General features: G+C 38.8%; 1 protein-coding gene across 3 annotated transcripts in view; it reads right to left on the bottom strand.

Annotated features, from left to right (window-relative positions):
• The window catches only part of CD47 (CD47 molecule), a 55,078-nt gene that overhangs the window by 11,369 nt on the left and 21,557 nt on the right, over nucleotides 1–22,152 (bottom strand). For all 3 annotated transcript variants that reach the window (XM_054713991.1, XM_054713992.1, XM_028153240.2), the window contains exons 3-6: nucleotides 17,886–17,975; nucleotides 3,436–3,543; nucleotides 2,241–2,333; nucleotides 1,145–1,243 (exon numbers count right to left, since the gene is read on the bottom strand). In XM_054713991.1, coding sequence (XP_054569966.1) covers nucleotides 1,145–1,243; nucleotides 2,241–2,333; nucleotides 3,436–3,543; nucleotides 17,886–17,975 — 390 coding nt within the window. The remainder of the gene's footprint in view (nucleotides 1–1,144; nucleotides 1,244–2,240; nucleotides 2,334–3,435; nucleotides 3,544–17,885; nucleotides 17,976–22,152) is intronic.

The following is a 22,152-nucleotide window of genomic DNA, read 5'->3' as shown; positions in this document are numbered from 1 at the left end:
ATAGTAATTTACTACAAAACTAGATATATTCTTAACATGCAATCTAGCAATTGCACTCCTTAGTATTTTCCCAAATGAAGTTGAAAAGACATGTCCACACAAAAACATTCATTTCTATATTGTGGGTCTAGTTCTGTGATTTTATAACAAGTTAATACCTTTCCCATTTACTGAAAGCAACCAAGATGTCCCTCAATAGGTGAATGGATAAACAAACTATCGTCCATTCAAACCATGGAATATTATTCAGTGATAAAAAGGAATGAGTTATCAAGCCAAACAAAGTCATGGAGGAACCTTAAATGCACTCTACTAAGTGAAAGAAGCCAATTTGAAAAAGCTAGATATTATATGATTCCAAGCTTAAGACATTTTGGAAAATGCAAAACTATGGAGGCAGTAAAAAGATGGGTGGTTGCCAGGGGTTTCTGAATAGGGAGGATGAATGGGAAGAGCACAGAGGATTTTTAGGGCAAGTAAACTTTTCTATATGATATTCTATGACTATGATCCATGTCATTATCTATATATATAAAAGCCTAAGCAACCCTTACAACCAAACAACTGGAATGATGCTCACTGACCCAGACCTTGCTGCCGGGGCCCTGACGGCCATGAATCTGGTTCACCCGCACCCTGAACCCAGACAGGAGGGAGGAGGGAGCCCGATTCCTCACAGAATTGGCTGTTGGTTAGCTGGATGCTAAGGCCAACCTCCTGTGGTCCCTCCCCCAAGCCAGCTGCCCCCCCAACCCCATCACCTCCGATCGCTGGCCAGGCCAAGGGACCCCACCCATGCATGAGTTCGTGCACCAGGCCTCTAGTACATTTATAAAAATCACAGAATGTACAACACCAAGATAAACCCTAATATAAACTATACACTTTGGGTGATAATGCTATGTCAATGTAACAAATGAACTACTTGGTGGGAGATGTTGATAGCGGAGGAGGCTGTGAGTAGATGGGGGAGAGGGGAACTCTATTTTCCACTCAGTTTTTCCATGAACCTAAAATGCTCTAAAAAATAAAGTCTATACATTTAAAACAGAATAAGAAAAACAAAGAAAAGGGAAGAGAAGAAGAGCTCTATGAGATATTACTGGTAATAGAGAAATAGTTTAGAGAAGATTGTGACCCTTACCTGAGACACAGAGGCTTAGTCCGACCACAGAGAGCACAAAGCCCAGCACCTGAAGGATCAATATGGTGATGCTGAAGGAGGACATCCCAATAGCTGGAGCTTCAAGGAAAAAGCATGTTGCGAGTGTTTAAGAAGCAATAACTTGCACTTGTATTTCGTACAGTCAAGGTCAGTGTCCTAGGACCAACGACTGGCTCTGGAGCTCCTTGTCAGGTGGTGGCTGCTTTCCCAGTGACCTAAGCCATCTCTCTCCACTCCTGGAGTCAGCTCCACATTCACACCCTCAGCAGCCTTTCATTTCTGCAGGGAGCTAGGCTGGATTGGCAGTTTTTACCCCAGATCTTAGAACAAGGCTGCTTTTACCACACGTGGGTATTTTACAATAGGGGTGGCTATTAGCAGGGCTTCAGCACGTGCACACAAAATCGCTCTGGTGGAGAACCACGGTTCAAGCATGCCATTGTAAACATCATAACCCCTAATTGTGTTTTTAGAACAAATTAATACCTTGTTAATATATAGCAACCCAGAGATAGGCTCTCATACCAAGAGTTAAATGTGCAAATGGAAAAAAAAATAGATTCTTTAATAATAATAAAAATATTTAATGATTTACTCCCAAATGCAGTGGAAATTGTTACCAATTATAGGTTGGATAGCTCTATCATTTTTTAAAACTACAATGTTAAGATTTGCAATAATTCTTTATGATTTACAACCCTATTTTGTATAACTAGTTTTTTTAAAGAGAGTTTTAGCAAAATAAGAGAATGAAAATGTTAATATCTACTTATAACTTCAAAAACTGAAATAAGAATATGAAGATCATCATTAAGAAATTATATAGCATAATTTTAAAAATCCACTATTGGCATTAATATACCTCTGAAAATCACATTTTTACAAAATAAATACTTTGATAACCTAATATAACATTAAAATTAATACATATAGGAAAGAATTTAACTAAGAATAGCTTTTATTATATTATAAAAACCTAACTCATATTATATAAAACCATACAAAAATATGTTAATCAAAATGCTGCTTTTTAAATGCAAAAAAACACAATCATGCTAAAACAACAGATACTTACCTATCATGAACACAGAGTACTGAAGTAATATTAATATCACTGTAGGAACTACAATTAAACCAAGTCCACTGGCCCTCTTTGTTGAATATTCACCTGTTGATAAATAAAACTAACATTTAAAATATTTTCGTACTTACTTCCTACTCTATCAAAAGTTAAAATACTCAATTTACTAAATGTATTCATCTCAATACTACTCTTATAAATTGCAAAACATTTAAAATTAACTCTTACCCCAAAACCTCACACAAAATAAGTGACTTTTTTTTTTAAGACCAAACTGAAGACATCTAAGTCTCAACAAGTCAAAACCTTCAATTGGCTTTGCCTCGTTCTGACAACCTTGGAGACTCTTACCCATCCCTTCATTTGCTATATTCAAACTGTCCCAAAATCAAAACAGCCATTCTTTGTAGCTGTCTTCTTAATTCATTTCTTTCCTCCCCACACCCTCACTAACTCCAGCTGCAAAGAAAGCTGCCAAATTTCTGTTCCTAAATATTAGACCCATATTGTATTCTGTTAATAAAATGAAGGCTTTCTACTGTCTACACTTTGAGTACCAGCCTATCCTTGCTGTTCTTTCCTGCATACCCTTATTCCCCAATCCCATTCCCATCCTCCAAAGGCAAATGCAGTTTCAGATTGATTTGTTTCCCATGTTCATTCCCACTTCCATGTCTTGCCTGATGAAGTTTGCCTTTGCAGTGGGTTGAATGGTGGCCCTAAAGATCTACCTACCGCCTAATTCCTGGAATCTGTGAATTAGGGTGAGCATTACATTATACAGCAAAATATATGAAAAAAATTTAGGATCTTGAAAGAAGAAACTTATCCTAGATTAACGAGGTGGGGCATAAATTCAATGATAAGTGTCTTTGGAAGAGAGAGTCAGAAGGAGTTTTAACACAGTGGAAATTGGAGTTATGCTGCCAGAAGCCAAGGAATTGAAAAGATTGCTAGCAAACACCAGAAAATGAAAGCGTCAAGGAATGGATTCTCCCCAAGAGTCTTGAGAGGGAGTATAGTCATGATGACATCTTTATCTCAGACATAAGGTTTTCAGAACTGAGAGAATTGCTATTGTTTTATAACACCCAGTTTGTGGTAATTGGTTACAGCAGCTCCACCCCCAACAATGTTCTCAAACTTATCAGCCCTGATTTCCTCACTAGATTGAAACTGCACATCTTACCTGGGACGAAGAGGATGGCTCCAACAATGACAAATGTAGTGAGCACTAGTCCAGCCACAAATAAAAGAATGGTTTTCTCCTTCGTAACACTGGCATTATATTTAAGTGCTTGAAAGAAATAAAACACACACACAAAAAAAAAGAATTCCATGAACTCAGTCTCAAGAAGTGAAGCCATTTCTGTAACTTAAAAAGTGCAGAGACAAACTGATAACTTCCTATAATCTAATAACCTTTGAGGAATAACTCCATTATATCATGTCAAGCCACCTCAAATCTTTTTTATAAATCATGGCAGTATAAATATGGATGCTGAATTTATGGGCAATATTTTCATTCCCCTATACTTTAAAGATGAAGTCGCATACACCATGCTTTCTCAATTTGGGGCATTATTAACCTTTAGGGCCAAGTAAGTCTTTATGGCAGAAGGGGGCTGCTTTGTACATTTAGAAGGTTTAATAGCATCCCTGCCTCCCTCCAAACTGCACGCCAGTAACAGCCCCAGTTGTATCAATCAATTGTGAAATGTCCCCTGAGGAGTAAAACTGCCTTAGGCTTACAACTAATATAGATAATGCTGATGGGAAATAACTGGCTAATTGATAATGCTGAGAAAAAGAGAACTTTGTTCCACCTTATATAAAATTAGTAAAGCATCTGGAAATCTATATTTTTTTTGAAAAAGTAGAATAAAATTGGACAAATAACACCCTCTTGATATCAGGAGGGAAGGGAATGCTTAAATTGTTCAACTAAAATCTATATATACTAGAGGTCTGGTGTACGAAATTCATGCACAGATAGGTTCTCTAGGCCTGGCTGGCAATCAGGGCCGATCTGAAGGGTGACCAGTCGGGTGACCAGAGGGCCCCCGCTGGCACCTGCCTTGGCTGGCCTGGTGCCACCCACTTGCCTGCCCTGCCCCCCACTGCCTTGGGCTGGGGCAGCTCCTGTGATGAGCGTCTGCCCCCTGGTGGTCAGTGCACATCATAGTGACTGGTCATTTGGCGGGTCGTTCCGCTGTTCGGTCGATTTGCATATTAGGCTTTTATTATATAGGATAAAAAGCTAAGCGACAGTCCCACCATCCAGTAGCTATGACGCACACTCACCACTACAGGGGGCAGATGCTCAATGCAGGAGCTGCCGAGCTATGGTCACTTGGCAGCGGCAGTTCTTGGGTGACACACCCAGAACTAGAGAGGAGGGAGCCTGATTCCTCGCGATTCCTCTCGCAATCCGGGACCCCTTAGGGGATGTCAGAGAGTCGGTTTTGGCCCAATCCCCACAGGCCAGGCCGAGGGACCCCACCTGCCAGAGGGACCCTGCTCACTCCGCAGATGCCCTTCAAGCCGCAGCGCTGGCCCAGGTGTGGCCGGCAGGGAGGGAATTCAGGAGGTTGACTCCAGGGCATGTCTGACCCATTTCACCCCATTCCACCCCGTCAGCCACCACCTGGGACTGCCTGCATTAGTCCTTGCACTGAAGGGACTAATCAATTTATTTTCAATGTGCAAGAATCCATGCACGGGGACACTAGTAATTTCATAAAAATAAACTACAAATACTCAATAGGACTCATTAACTCTACTGTCAAGTACCTGGTAGGAAAGAATAATGTAATGGATAAGCTTAAAAATATTATTTCTTTTACTATATTTTCACCTTAGGGGTTTTCTTTTGGTTAATATTAAAATTAACTTTGTACCAAAAATGTTGTTAAAAGTAACCTAAAAGCAGACTGAGTAGCAGAGAGAAACAGTGCATGACTGAAATTCTGTTGTTTCATCTAGGCCATTAATCAATGTCTTGAGGGGGCAATTTTAAAAAATGTTATATTTAGCATTAAATTTACTTCCACTAAAATGAAAAATAGATTAAATACAGTAAGGACAACAAGAACCCCTAAATGACCATGATAAAATCTATTTTTAAGGTATTATAACCTAGGGTTATACGATAAGCTATGGTTAACATATTTCAGGTATAATAGAAGACATAAAAATCACTACCTACTCATACCTTAGATTGTAAACCTCAACCTTATTCTCATTAGTGGGGGGACGGAGAGGTAATCAATCATCAATCCTGAAGCTGAGTAACTGAAATCCACATTAATCAGCAAAGAGTGAAAAATAATATGGCAAGTTCCCCAAGCTTTCATTTGATCCATCCGGCTTGGAACTTACCCCTCAGTTACCTAAGTATTGACTCAGCATGGCCCTGCCTTCATATAGGGCACAGGTTCTCAGATTCCCTATTTTCTAGCACTGGTGAAAGCACTGGTAAGTATAAAATTCAGGGTATAGCTTATAAAAGGCACAGACACAGATAGAAAAATAAACTTCCTCTAGACATATGTCAAGTTTTCCATTTAATTCAATGAATATTGTTATGTAATGGAGCTTAAAAGTTCTACAAAAGGGTTATGAAACAGAAGCTGTTTCAAATATACTTCACAATTAATCAAACATTCAAAAGACACTCTTCCAGGCTTAACTGAATTCATAAAAGAACTACTAAGATCAAGCAGCAAGAATTCACCTTTAGAGTACAGTAGAAGTTCATGCAAAAAGGCTGACTTAATTAGAGTTTGATTCCATATAAAATTCAACCTCTTCAAGCTTAGAAGAGTTTTAGAAGAAAAATAATACCAACAATAGCAACAAAAATAAAACACCATAAAATACTACAATTGACAGTATTTTACTATAGAACAACCTTTTCAAGACCTTTGCATATAAATATTGGAGGTAGCTTTAGTTTCTGTTGATTGGTTCAACTATTTATTACCTCCAACCCTCCCTTAAATTAGGAAACTACTTTTTGTTGTTGTTGTTGTTAATCCTCACCCAAGAATATTTCCCCATTGATTTTTAGAGCATGTGGAAGGAAGGGGGACAGACACAGAGAGAGAAACATGGAATGAGAGAGACACATGGATTGGCTGCCTCCCGCATATACCTCACCACAGCCAGGGATAGAGCCTGCAACCAAGGTATGTGCCCTTGACAAGAATAGAACCCAAGACCCTTCAGCCTGTGGGCTGATGCTCTCTATACACTGGGCCAAACTGGTTATGGCTAAGCAACTATTTCTTTTTTATTATTATTATTTCTTTTTATTGATTTCAGAGAGGAAGGGAGAGGAAGAGAAAGATAGAAACATCAATGATAAGAGAGAATCATGGATTGACTGCCTCCTGCACATTGGACCGAGACTGCAATCCAGGCATGTACCCTTGACCAGAATCGAACCTGGGACCCTTCAGTCTGCAGGCTGATGCTCTATCCATTCAGCCAAACTGGCTAGGGCCTAAACAACTATTTCTAACAAATATGTAAGTGAAGTCTACTTAATTAATCACAGGCAATGAAAGAGGATCTATCTCCATGTTTTGTTCAGGTAAACTTTTAAAAAGAGTTTCTTTTGACTCATTTTCTTTGCCACAGTGGTCACATTTTAGCACATCCCACAGAAAGTGGAGAGAAGCTATTTTGTAGTCCAGTTGTCAATTTTTTTCAGTGTAGCCAAAGGGTTTGCAATCTGATATAGATGCTATAGAACTCAGTAATCACAAGTATCCTTTTTTGGTGATCTTTATTTGTCCTTTAACAGGTAGACTATCTTTATTTATCAAATCTATAAAAATTTTAAATTCAAACAAAGAAAATAAATTCAAGTAACTCCACAAACACTTAGCATTAAGATAAAGCTAATTGAATGTATCCTTAGTGGGCTCTTATCAAACTTTCTGGTATGATTTTCAGGCTTTTTGGCAAGACAATCCATGTAATTTTAAAAATATGTATACTTTAAAAGATTCCCCTCAACTAAAATCATTGAATTCAATACACAAAATAAAATATAAGAAATAACAGTAATAACGCTTTTTAAATACTTTTCAAGCACTGTCTTCGATTTAAAACAAAATTTAGAGGGAGGTATAGGGTACCCCTCTAAACTCCCTGCCCGACACATGCACATCCCCACCCTTATCAATATCACCCACCAAAATGATACAATTTTTATCAACGTGAACCTACATTGACACATCATAATTACCCAGAGTCCATAGGTTGCCTTAGGGGTTGTACATTCTATGGGCTTGCACAAATGCAAATTGACATCATTTTAGTACAGAGTATTTTCACTGTGGTAAATGTCCTCTGGCTCTGCCTCTGTACTCTGCCTGCACCTACTTCTAGGAATGACTGATTTTTTTCAATGTTTCCACGGTTTTGCCTTTTCCAGAATGTCTTGTAGTTGGAAACATACAGTGTGTAGTCTTTTCAGATTGAGAATATGCATGTAATCGCTCATTTCTTTTTATCTGGAGGTATCACAGTGCATGTTGCCACTCACCTACTGGCAATCATCTCGGTTGCTTCTAAGTTGTGGCAATCATGTAGAAGCTGCTATAACTATCCATGTGCAGGTTTCTATGCGGACATAAGTTTTCCACTCCTTTAGGATAAATACCAAGGAGCACAATTGCTGGAACATCATGTAAAATATAATTTTGTAAGAAATTGCCAAACTGTCTTCCAGAGTGGTTGTACCATTTTGCATTCCCACCAGCAACGTACGAGGTTTCTGTTGCTCCACATGCTGTCAGTGTTTACATTTTTTAAACAAAACTTATAACCTTAGTGCTACCTGACACAGGAAAACCAAAATCATTGGGAGACAAAATTAGATTTTTGTGAAAAACTTAAGAATTCTAAAGTTTTCCCTAAATCTAGCCAGCCACATCTCAGAATGAGCTAGGCTGTGTCCTTCATTTATTCTACAAATATTTACTGTGTAGTTACAATGTACCATGCATTTTTATTAGCCCATTTCAACCAAATCAAGTAGATTACTTTATTCAAGAATTGACTGAGCACCTACTATGTGATGATCACTATTCCAAGTGCTGCCTCAAGACCCTTAGTTCTAATGTGTGAGTGAGTGTGTGTGTTTGGGGCAGGGGAGGAGTGAGTGGCCAGAAATGTTACTCCCAGATCTTCCACAGTTAAATAAAAGGTGTGGGACTGCTGTAGCCTAAGAAAGTCCCTTTATTTAATCTTTCAAGTTCACATGATTGAAGAAATGGCATGTCCCTCTAGTCACCTGAAGACACAGCTAATGTTAGAAACAGATACTCCAGTAATAATTCTCGTTTCCTTGTCACTGATATAAAGCACATAAAAGACAGAATGCAGGTTGTGCTTGATGAAATCTAGCGCAATTAGCAGGTCAATTTGAAGATCAAATGATAGCTATCATCTTAGTTTTCATGAAACTCTGAAGACAGAATTTAATAAGCCCCTATAGACCTACACAGACCACAGTCTAGGAACAAAACCCCAAATTCCAATAATTAAATGCCTGCTCAAAGACATGACCTTTAGATGTTCCCTCACTAAGCAGTTGGTGACTTGATGATGATACAAGAAAGCTAACCAGTGAGCTATAATGCATCTCAGATTAAGAATAAATCATAGAGGGTAGATGTGTTTGATTTTATTATTATAGTGATGCTTTCTAACACAGGATCTTTTGGATCTTTTTTGTATCTATTGAGCTGACAATATTGTCTTCATGGCAGGATAAAGCATATATGATAATGTTTAGAAAAAAATTATAATTTCAAGTTTTAAAATTATTTAATTGAATTTAAAACACTATTTTAAAAGTATTTAGAACACTCATACAAACACACACACACACACACACACACACACACACACACACAACCAGAAGGCAAGTAAAATAATTTCATAATAAACCCCATACACTGTCCAATTTGTTTTGATGACACAATTTTATCAAAATAAATCGTAACTAGAAATTACATTCTCAGTCTACAAGACCCAGAAACAAAAGAGCCGAGGCTTTGTGCAGCAAGCACCTTGAATATAAAAGGTTAAAGAGGAGGCTGTCCAACACACTAACTTCCTTTTCTTGGCTCAAAACCTTCCCTGGTCTTGTGATGATACCATAACTTCAGAGTATATGCAGCAAGGTGGGGTGTTTGAATTTGGAAAGGGTTAAAGGAATAGCAACTAATGTCTATAAAAGAGTATATTGCTGAGCTATAGTTTTGTTCAGTTCCTCCTACAACAAAATCAGTACATGAAACATAATTTAACAGCAGAATGTGATAATTATGTGGATGGGACCAAGGAAAAGCACTGGGAGTTCAATATTATTTAATAGAATTCAGAGTAAACTTAATAACATAATTCTATTAATAGGCGCATCAACCAGGTCACAGAATATTATGATTCTTTGTCATAATATTTATGATGAGGATATTTTACCTTCTTGGATAAAAAATTCCCAGTGCACAAATGAGTATATGTCCTCATTTCTTCAAAGTAAGTTTTCTAATCTACAAAGACATTCCTGTTCCACTACTTCTTTAAAATGTGCTTTCATGGTCCAATTACTTTCAATAGTAAGCTAGTCCTCAAGATTGAACTCAAGGAGTTAGCAGGATCTCAAGGCTATGGTGATAGAGAATGCTTCCCTTGAACTCCCAACAATGATTTCTTCAGGGACAGCTACCCAAATACCTCTGAAAAGTATCCAAAATCCTTGTGAAACAATTTTATGCAAGAACTACAAAGTTAGGAAATAAAATGAAAGATGCCTAGATTGTACAAGTTTGAAATAAATTACAGCAGTCCTGGCTTTGCACAATTGTCATATTCATGAACTTGAGATACCATGATTTATTGAGTTAAATAATACAAGTCCCCTAAAATCACAGTTCAAATTTCAGTACCACAATATATTCACTGAGTGATTGCATAAAGTGTAAACTTCACTGCCATCTGTTCAGTTGTCCACAAATCACTATCTAAATAACAAATGTGCATCATGATCAGTGACCAATCCTGTCACTTCTTTCAAAGGCTGGTGGGGATGGTCACTGCACATCTGCTATTCCCCTCACGCACAGACAGCAAAGCATATGCTGTGCTACCTCCTGTTTCCCAGTGATAAACCACTGTGACATTTCACAACAGATAATCAAAAGAGGAAACTGGGCAATAAAGATGAAAGAGCAAAGAAATGAAAAGTGATAATGCTAGAAGTGAAATTCGAATAGAACATAAATGACATCACAGAAGTAAGAGCTGACTGTGGGAATGTCAACACTACAAATGTGAACTTATTGGCATAAATTAGGACAGTGAGGAGGTTGTGACACAAAGAATGAAGATGTCCCATTAAATGTGACTCTGGCACTGGGCGATGAGGCGCAATTAGGTGAGTATCATCCCGTGCACTGACAGGTCGCTGGTTGATTCTTGGTCAGAGAACATACCCAGGTTGTGCGCTAGATACCTACTTTGGTGCGTGTGGGCGGCAGCCAATCAATGTTTCTCTTTTTCTCTCTCTCCCTCTTCAATCCTCTCTCTCTCCAAAATCAATTTTCTTAAAAAATGAAGTGACTCTGACAAAAAACAAAACAAAACAAAAAACCTTCACATGAAAGGAACTCTTAGAGATCGTTCATGACACTGAAAATGCAAAGGATAAAATGCTGGAAGCTGATCTGAACTTAGAAGAAGTATGACAATTCACCAAGCATAGAAAGGATGCTTGCTCTGTATTCAAAGTTATATGACAAGCATTGTTTAAACCACTCTTGATAAAATGCTTTCATTTTCAATGTTTGTGAAGTTTTAATTTACCATGTACTAAATATTAGTTTTATAGTTGTTTCATTTCCTAATACAGTTATTACTGAGAGTTTAAAATTTTTTTTTCAGCTACAGTTGGCATACGCTATTATATTAGTTTTAGGTATACATTAAGAGAGTTTTTAATGTTTTGACAAAAAATTTAGGGATCATGGAGCAATAGTAATTTTTCATACTCATGATTAGATTGCTTTACAGAGTTTCGGCTTACATGGTCATGCTTATGGTGTCCCAGGACTGTGTAAAGCAAAGAAACCTGTAAACAACAAAAGTTCAGTGACGGGAAAGGCAAGCCTAGATTTACCTATCTCAAAGAATTTCAAAATGTTAGCCAATTCTTGAGGTGGAGTTGGACCTTAATCTTGCAGGAACAAGAGGTCTTGATAAGCAGTGCTTGAAATCATTTATCAAACATCTCAATAGTGGAAAGTACCTGTTATACTATCAAAGAATGAGGAAGAAGAGCTGTGAAAACCAACCAGGAACTTAATTTTCGGTGGAATGGAAACTGTGAGTAAGAACGAAACAAAGTGCCTGAAATGCAGCACTGTCAGAGATTAGTTACTTCGGTTAAAGCTCAGTGTTTGATTCCAGTCATCTGTGAGCCGTTTGCCTGGTATAAGACTCAACTTCCAAATTGGTAAGTTAAAACTAAAGGCAAAGTTATTCAGGAACACTTCCCTGTAGTATCCTGGTCCCTCTGTCTTTGAAAGGTGGCCTAGGTCTCACTGTGTGTGAGCGCTTTGGCGTGGCTTCAGGAGTTCAGAAGTCTTCTCAGGCTTCATCCTCAGAAGGATCAATGGCCTCCTGAGATCAGTTCAAGACACTGTCTGGGATAAGGAAACTCGTTCTCCTCAAAGTGGGAAAACAAACTGCTGTCTTTATGAATGTTCGACCTATGGAAGTTTCAGGTTTTGTCTTAAACCACCAAGAGACTGACATGCAGAGCTAGAAAAACCACTGAGAGAAATCCCCTATGGTCAAGCACAGACCATACACGGTCATCAAAGAAGTTAAGGAGTTACTATTTATAGTTTAAGAGCTATAAGATACCACACTCTAAAAAGGATAACCCAAGTTTTGGTCAACATGGCAGACAAGTAAACACAGTATTTGCATCCTCCCACAATTACCTAAAAACTACAACTAACTTACGGAACAACCGTGATTGAGAACTGCCTGAAATCTAGCTGAATGGAAGTCTTACAATTAAGGATATATAAAAAAAAAAGCCACATGGAGACTGGTAGAAGGGGTAGAGAGGAGAAACAGACTGTTCCACAACAACACATGGTGGATAAAAATTGGAAGGGATATCCCCACTCTGGAGGTCCTTCCTAAGGTGGGAGGTGTCCCAGCTCCACCAGGTCCCCCAGTCGAGGATTTCAGCACCAGGAAAAAAGTCCCCAAAACGTCTGACTGTAAAAAACAGTGGGAATTGTGGCTGAGGGAGACAAAGGGCTCCTGGAGACCTAGGCAGTTCCTTGGAAAAGGCCCCAGCAAGGACTTCTTGGACTCATTGGCTCTGACCTCTAGCCTGGGGATGAAGCTTCAAAGATGTGTCTTAGGGACAGGGCTGAAGAGTCAGCTTTTCCCAGACATAAGTGCTGGCAGCAGCCTTTGTTCCTTTGCTGAGACTTCCCCACAAAGAGCCAGCAGGTGAGCCTCATATCTGTGTCTCCAACTTAACTCACACTGTTAGCCCCACACTGGTGATTCCCTGAGACTCAGTCCCATCCAACTTGCAGGCTCACCCAAGCCCTTTCCAGTGGCTTTTCCATACAAACAGCTTGTCTGGGCTCATGCTTCAAACTTTCCTAAAATCTCTCAAATGTTCACAAATGCAAAACAAGCAGCATCTGACCTCAGTGTGCCCGTACCTCTTACTAAGTGGCCCCAGGTGCAGCACTAGTGGTGGCCAGCCTTGACACCTCCAAGCCCAGCACAGGTAACAGCCATCTGCAGATTGCTTTGTACCTCATGCCGGATGGCCCTGGGCATGGTACAGGCAAAAGGTGATCTTGGGCCTGCACCTACTAGAGCTAGCGTATTTGGTGGCCAGCTTCAGGAGCATCACCCAACCACTTCTACCAGAGGAACACTCATTAGGCACCAGAGCTCTGATGAAGTGAGTCCTGCTCTGTGGAGTTGGGTCCTGCACAGCAGATCCTGTGCTGTGGTTGCTGCCAGTCCTCACAGCTGATTGTCCTGGGTGTAAATCCCTCCCAATGACATGCCAACAACAATCAAGGCTCAACTATAACAGAAGGGTGCACACAGCCCACAAGGGGGCACGCCTAGAGAGCCTAGCTTGGGTGACAGGGGATGCTGCATCACTGGGCCCTACAGGACACCTACTACAGAGGGCTACTCTACCAAGACTGGTAGACATAGCAGCTCTACCTAATACATAGAAACAAACATAGGGAGGCTACCAAAATGAGGAGAGAAGGGAACATGTCCCAAACTAAAGAATAGAACAAAACTCCAGCAAAGGACTAAACAAAACAGACAAGCAATCTACCAGCTGCAGAGTTCAAAACACTGGTTATGAGGATGCTCAAATATTTCAGTGAGAACTTCAACAAAGAGATAAGAAACATAATGGAGATAGAAAACATAAAGAACCCGTCAGAAATGAAGAATGCAATAACTGAAAGGAAGAATACATTACAGGGAATTAACAGTAGAGTAGATGAAGCAGAGAATCAAATCAGGGATTTGGAAGATAAGGAAGCAGAAAACATCCAATCACAACAGCAAAAAGAAAAATGAATCCACCCCTGCTTCCCCCGCTCAAAAAAAAAAAAAAAAAAAATTTCAGGACCGTGTAAGGAGCCTCTGGGACAACTTCAGCTTATCAATATTCCCAACATGAGGGTGCCGGAAGGAGAAGAGAGAGCGCAACAAATTGAAAACATATTTGAAAAAATAATGATGAAAACTTTCCTAACCTGGTGAAGGAAATAGAGGTACAAGTCCAAGGTAGTACTTTACAAAGTGCCCATCACAGAGCACAAGGACTCCACAAATGTTTAGGGGCTGTGTTTATACACACCTTCAAATCCGAGTCCAGGCTGAATGAATCAAATATATTATGTGCCTTACACACACACACACACACTCACACCACAGTTATTTGTTCTAAGATGAGCCTAAATAAAAAATTGTCACCAAAATATTTAGAGTCATAAGTATATTCCTTAAAATATGACCAGTAGAATAAATATAAAAAAGAACATTCACCTCACTAACACAAAAATGAAAATTAAAACAGGATTTTTTTTTCATTCATCAAATTAGCAAAGATTTTATAATTATAAAGATGTCAGGACTGTGAGGTAAAAGGCAGGTAATTCTCATCTGCAGTAGTAATTGATGCAATGTTTCTAGGAAACACTTGGGAGTATGTATCAAAAGCCTTAAAATATCTCTGCCATTTACAGTTTTACATATCTTTAGTAGCCTTACTCTCCTAGTATAAAAAAAGAAAAAGAAAAACTGAAAACATCCTTAATATCAATCAAGATGAGAATTGAGTAAATTACATGCATCTGTGAAAATAGAGCAGCGGCAGCTATAACAAGATTTCTGAAAACATGGGGGGAGGATCATTATGTACAAGTATATAAGCTATATGACCCCAATTTGTTTTTTCTTTTTTTAAGAAAGGTAACAAGCCCTGACTGGTTTGGCTCAGTGGATAGAGCGTCGGCCTGTGGACTGAAGGGTCCTGGGTTCGATTCCAGTCAGGGGCATGTACCTTGGTTGCGGGCATATCCCTAGTAGGGGGTGTTCAGGAGGCAGCTGATCCACGTTTCTCTCTCATTGATGTTTCTAACTCTCTAGCCTTCTCTCTTCCTCTCTGTAAAAAATCAAGCAAGGTAACAAAAAACAAAAAAAAAAACGTAGAAAAAAAAGACAGAAAAGAAAGCAGAAAATTCACTACTAGACCAATAGTTTATTTCTAGACTAGAGGCCCGGTGCACAGGTGGGGTTCCTCAGCCTGGCCAGTGATCAGGGCCGATCAGGGCTGTCTCACACAGTCCCGATCGGGGCCAAAGAGGGCCGGCTGGGGAGGGGCAGTGGGAGGGCTCTAGGGCATGTCTGGTCCTCTCACCCAATCCCGATCAGCTGGACCCCAGCAGCAAGCTAACCTACCAGTCAGAGGGTCTGACCCTGGTGGTCAGTGCACATCACAGCGACTGGTCGAGCGATTGACCATACAGTCAACTGATCGGTCAGACACTCACCATATTACGCTTTTATTATAAAGGATTGTGGGATTCTAGATTATTTTTGTTTATTCTCTATAACTTCCTATTTATATATATAAAAGCCTAAGCAACCAGCTGACCAGCTGACTGTTTGACCGGACGGTAGCTACGGCACACACTGACCACCAGGGGGCAGATGCCTAATGCAAGAGCAGAAACCACAGGCATGAATCTCAGAGGGAATGGAGGATGGGGGAGGGTGGGAAGAGATTAATCAAAGATCTTATATGCATACTAGAGGCCCATTGCATGGCTTTGTGCACCAGTGGGGCCCCTCCACCTGGCCTGTGGGGATCGGCCAAAACTGGCTCTCTGACATCCCTGGAGGGGTCCCAGATTGCGAGAGGGTACAGGCCAGGCCAAGGGACCCCACTGGTGCACAAATCGGTGCACCAGGCCTCTATTATTGTATAAGGTATTCTAAAATGATATGTATTACATTTTTTGTCATAAAGCAAATTTATAAATCTAATTTTGTCAAATCATTGCTGACAGGAACACTCACTCCTGGTTCAGACCTCTGAAAATAATGATACCAATGAGAATGCCATGATCAAGATACTGAAGTCAATCCGAATGAAACAAATCACACTCTGAAGTGACTATGTTCTTAAAGAAAGACAAGTCCCTACCTTAATTATATGACAAAGGTCTTTATGCCGGGGTTTGCCACCAGGGTTCAAGGCCTTCCCTAATATCAGGGACGACTGATGAAGTCTTGATGCTATACCAGTCTTTTGCTTGACATAAAAGGCCTTTTGAAATTGTAAGAAAATTTCCACAGGAATTCTAGACACCGTTTTGAAAGTGAGAGTTGTGACATGTCTTGACAGTTGTCACTGTTAGCCTTTTACTTCCCCTTTTTTGCCTTTGAAATCACAAAGCATTTCCAGAGTGCCATCCATTGAGGAGAGCCCTTAAATATATACCCAGTCATCCCCTTTTTCATTTTTATATAATCATTTTAGATATACATGCCTTAAACTTCCAAGTAAAAGTAAAATTCATGAAATTTACAACAGGCCAATCTGCTATAATATTTTACTAGTTTTCACGGGTTTTAAAGGTTGCAGAATGAAATAAATACATATAATCAACATTATTTACTCCTTGCCTTGCATAAATGTTCACTGGCCTTCAATAATTATTTCAGTGTACTATTGGAAGACAGGGAATATATCTTACAGATTAAAAGTTTAAAAGTTTAGAATGTCACCTCAAAACTTCACTAATTTAGTGAATTTCCTTTACTAAACTGGTGTGAAAATACAGATGACCCTTGAATAACACAGGGGTTAGGAGAGCTGACACTCCCACCTCGTGCAAAAAACCACATATGGTCCAGTTGGCATGGTTCAGTGGTTGACCATGAACCTATGAACCAGGAGGTCATGGTTAAATTCCTGGTCAGGGCACATGCCCAGGTTGTGGGCTGTGGGCTTGATCCCCAGTGTGGTGTGTGCAGGAGGCAGCCAATCAATGACTCTCTCTCATCATTGATGTTTCTATCTCTCTCTCCTTCTCCCTTCCTCTCTGAAATCAATAAAAATATGTATTTTTTTTAAATCCACATATGACTTTAAACTCCCCAAAAACTTAACTACTAGTACCCTACCATTGACCAGAATCCTTACAGATAAAATTAACAGTTGTTAACACATATTTTGTGTTATATGTATCAAATACTATATTCTTATAATGAAGTAACTTAGAGAACAGAAAATGTTAATAAAATCATAAGGAAGAGAAAATACATTTATGGTATTTCCTGAAAAACAAAATCTACATCTAAGTGGATCCACATAATCTAACCAGTGTTGTTTGAGGGTCAACTGTACTGGTTGAGTATAATCATCAATCAGAATGCACACCTTTCTACTTCACAACAACACTTCTACATTGTTCATGCTACATCTGATGCAGCACCAAGATCTGCCGTGAGAAGTTTAGACACATGGCTATTACAGCAAAACATGATCAAAGAACACGCCCCCCTGTGGCTACTTGCTTAGGGGCTGCAGAATTGCACAGTAAGGATGACAACATGGTTCAAACTGGGCTTTTCCACAGATGCACACATGTATACAGAGATGTCCAAACTGGGAAAATAAAAGAGGGAAGTCTTAATGCTCAGAACTGCAAAATCCTACTTAACAGTGTAATGTAGGCTGTGACCAATAATGTGTGTGTAAATGCTCTGTAAACATTAAAACCAGCATGAGTTTCAGCTATATTATTAGAATTCCCACTATTCATTCTTTAAAAAAAAAATAACTTCTTAGGATTTGCAACAAATTATGAGGGACAATATATACTTCAAGGAGAATATTAATATTAAGACTGTATATTCTTATTTATAACATTATCACACTTCCTAATATAATTTAAATAGAATATTTCACCAATATTGCGTCCTAGAAGTGACAATTTCATCACTAAAACATAAATGAAAATATAAACAAGTACTTACTCACAATACCAAACTGTCCCCAGAACAGAAGCACAGCCAACATTGGGAAAATAACAATAAGGATATTTTCATTTGGAGAAAACCATGAAACTGGGGAAAAAGAAAACAGAAATCATAATTAATATTTACTATCACAACTTTAAGTCCTGCCAATTGATAGTCAAAAAACTAGTTGTTTAAGTGTTTTCCACCACATTTTCCCTAAGCTGTGATGTATGGAAGGAGGTAGTATACCCCAGCTGAGAACAGGGCTCCACAGCCACAATGCCTGGGTTTGAAGCCCAATTCTAACTTCCAATCTGTGTGATCTTGGACAGTCTAACAACTCTGTGTCCTTCAGTTGTTACACCAGTACAACAAGTAATGACACCTTGAAGGACTATTGTTAATTGTTAAGAAAGTTAAGATATGAAAAGGGCTTAGAACAAAGAACTCAGTAAACATTAACTACAGTTATTATTATGGGCTCCTATTATTATGCCTATATATGTAAGGAGCCAACAATTTACCTTAAAGAAAGAGTTGTCTTCCTGTAAAGATCGACTCAGGGGATATAAGCGAGGAAGTAGTACAACAGGGTACCCTACACTTGGTCTAACTGTGACCTAAGACTGAAACAGATGTGAGCCTGAGCTTTTCTGAAACTTACTCTGGAACAGAAGATGTATTCATAAATAATTAGTCCTAAAATGACTGCTGACAAAAAGTTAACATGAAAAGCTTTAGGGAGTAAAGAAGCTTCTATTAAGTGGGCCACGTGTTAGGAAATTGTGATATTAAGACTTCCAATGAAATTTGTTGAGAACTTTTAAAAATTAAGTTTAATAGAGTCTAATCAATGCTTACGATCATATTTTTTCCTATGAAATTTCTCTTGTAACAATAAAGACAGGTAAATACACGGAAAGCATTCCAGAGTTTGCCTAGACTGGAGGACTTGCTGGGTGAGGAACACTCTGAACAGTGCACAAGGCAAGCACTGGCGTTGTTCTGAAATTAACCCATTCAAATTCACCACTGCATCCCTATGTGAGGAATCTTATGGGCTTTCTCACCACAATGCTAGTCACACATTTCTTGGGTTAAGCTTATAATGCTAAACTCTGGTAAATGTTCACAATCATCCCCAGAATATAACACTATCAATTCCTATCTTTGAGATAGTAGCTTTCCAGATTCCAGCATTTTGCCCTGTACATGGCAGAGACTCAATAGGTTTACTATTGGTGGTTGAAATAGTCATAGGACAGTTTACTGAGTGAACAGAAAACAGGCTTTTTTGATGCTCCCATGGTTGCAGATCCACCAAGAGACTGATGTTTTCAGGTACCCAGAATCAATGCCACTTTAATTTCCAACTGAATTACTGAACAACTTCCTATACCAAAGAAAGCCCATTTCCATTCAGACTAAAATCCTATATGAAAAAACTTTCTGAATTATTCTTAGGTTTTCATATGCCTGAAGGATCTGGTAAAAGCTCCGTGATTTAATGACTATTATTAATCAACTTCTTTTCCTCTACCCACTTTATTATTTTGTTTTGAGTTGGAAACATTAACTTATCAAATCCTTACAATTATGTGAAGAATTATGAACCCCTCCTTACCACTGTGAAAACTAAGGCTCAGTGAACTAAGGATTTTAAGTTTGCATGTCCCAAACTTACTCTCGATACCCCTCTACCCTACCCCCATCAAACCTCCCCCTCTTGGTTTTTGCCATCTCAGTAGTGGTAACTCCATTTCTCCAGTTGCTCAGGCCAAATATCATGGAGTCATCCTTTTCTACTTAGTTTCTCTCACACCTAACATCTGGTCCCACAGTCAATTCTCTACCTTCAAAATACAGTCAGTATCTGATCTTTTGTTCAAGATCATCTGACAAGGAAATGTTCTTTCACTGGCCTTGCTCCCTCTACAAGGAAACAATCTTCAACAACCTTAGGATCTATTAGTGAAAGTAAGAGGAATATTTGACCCTGGTCTGGTCACTCCTTTTGCACTTATTACACACAAAAAATAGATCACTCCAATTTAGTGGGCCGCTCTTTCAAATATATACAGGCATAACTTACTTTATTGTACTTTGCTTATTATGCTTCATTGATGTTTACTAATTGAAGGCCAAACCTTCCACCAGCAAAAAGATTACAGTTTGCTTTATTGCATTACTCATTTTGTTGTGGTGGTCTAGAACCGAACCTGAAACATATCTGAGGTACATACGCCTGTTCATGGTAAACATTCACAAACCCAGAGAACACCAGTTTCCACAAAAGAAAGTCACAATCAAAGGTACACTAAAATTTAAGCCAAATTTTAACTTGACATTTTAAGATTGTGATGGGTTTTTGAGGCACTGAATTGGCTATAGCCTCAGTTATTTAATCAAACCCAGAATCCCTGCAATCAGCCTTTCATAATTTCTTTCTCTCGCAGTACAGGTGGGACTGTGAATATGATAGATTTCATTCCCAGGATTGTTGTGTCACATGAACAAAGGGATTTTGCTTGGTGTGATTAAGGTCCTCAATCAGTTGACTTTATAAAAAGAGATTGTCCTGGGAGAGGGCTGACCTAGTCAAGTGAGCCCTGAAAAGGATCTGTGCTCTTCCTGGCATAAGAAATCCAACATGTCACAGGGGTTCAATGAGAGGGTGGTGTTCCTTTGCTGGCTTGAAATGTGGAAGAGGCTGTATGACAAGGAATGGGACAACCTCTAGGATCTAAGAAAAGCCCAGAGCAGACATCCAGCATACAAACAGGGACCTCAGTCCTACAACCACCAGTAACTAAATTCTGCCACAATCTTGTGAGCTTGGAACAGGACCCATATGAGAATACAGCCTGAACAATGCCTTTCTTTTAGAACCCAGTCACACCGTGACCAAAATTGTGATCTACAAATCTGTGAGCTAATAATTGGATGCTGTTTTAAGCTGCCACATTTCTGGTTATTTGTTATATAGCACTAGAAAACTAATGTAAGAATCTTGCAATGCCTTCATGTCTACATTATGAACATAATGTATATCATGTTGACAATGATGGAAGTAGAAACTCTGCCTTTAAAAAAACACTAAAGCTTATTTTGAAAATTGTAAAATGTTAAGCTTCCAAGTTTTTGTATCATTAATAATATAAACATAGATATTATTAACAGATTTTTATAACTATTATTTACATTTAGTATTTGGTTGTGTACAAGGTATTTTAACAGAAACTATACACCATGGGGATAAAAAAAATACTGGGTTTTGAAGACAGATCTAGGTTAATAGTCTAGCTATGACTCTGACTTTGAACAAGTACCCTAAACTTCTCTGCTGTTAAATGGTGAGAAGTCCTATATCCATCTTGCAGAATGCCTGGGATCATAGAACACAATATAAAATATCTGGTATGTGCTCAAATAAATGTTATGTCATTGTACTGTTCTTTTTTAAAAAAATATATTGATAAATATATATTTATATATACTTTATATATTTTATTTATACATATATAAATATATATTTATCAATTTATACATATATAAATAAAATATATACTGTTATTTTTAAAATATATATATATTGATTTTTTTTACACAGAGGAAGGGAGAGGGATAGAGAGTTAGAAACATCGATCAAAGAGAAACACTGATCAGCTGCCTCCTGCACACACCCTACTGGGGATGTGCCCGCTACCAAGGTACATGCCCTGGACCGGAATCGAACCTGGGAGCCTTCAGTCCACAGGCCGACGCTCTATCCACTGAGCCAAACCAGTTAGGGCTGTACTGTTCTTATTTGTTCTGTTAACACATCACTGAAATCAGGGATCATGTCTTAATCACCATTAAATTCAAAGGCCTAGTACAGTACCTGTCACAAAATAGGCATGCAATAAATCTTTTTTAAGAGAGAGATTAACATATTTACATCTCAAAACAATCCTGTGATTAAGATAGTATTCCCACTTTACAGATAAAAACTGAGGGCCAGATAGTTTGGATTTCATACCTAAGTTTTCTCAAATTAGAAAAGGTATCACATGATCTCACTGACAGGTGGAATGTAATGAACAAAATAAACTGGTGAACAAAATAGATCCAGAGACATAAAAGAATGGAACAGACTGTCCAGTCTCAGATGGAAGGCAGAGGTGGGTGGAAAGAGATCAACCAAAGAAATTGTATGGATATATGCATAACCCACGGACGGGCAGTAGTGTGGTGAAGGCCTGGCGCACGAGGCCAGGGCAGGTGAGAAGGGGTCAATGGG

The sequence above is a fragment of the Eptesicus fuscus genome, chromosome 3 (assembly GCF_027574615.1).
Source record: "Eptesicus fuscus isolate TK198812 chromosome 3, DD_ASM_mEF_20220401, whole genome shotgun sequence".
In the NCBI taxonomy this organism is placed as follows: domain Eukaryota; kingdom Metazoa; phylum Chordata; class Mammalia; order Chiroptera; family Vespertilionidae; genus Eptesicus; species Eptesicus fuscus.
Note: the sequence above shows the minus strand (reverse complement) of the source record. Positions and strands in the feature narration are given on the sequence as shown.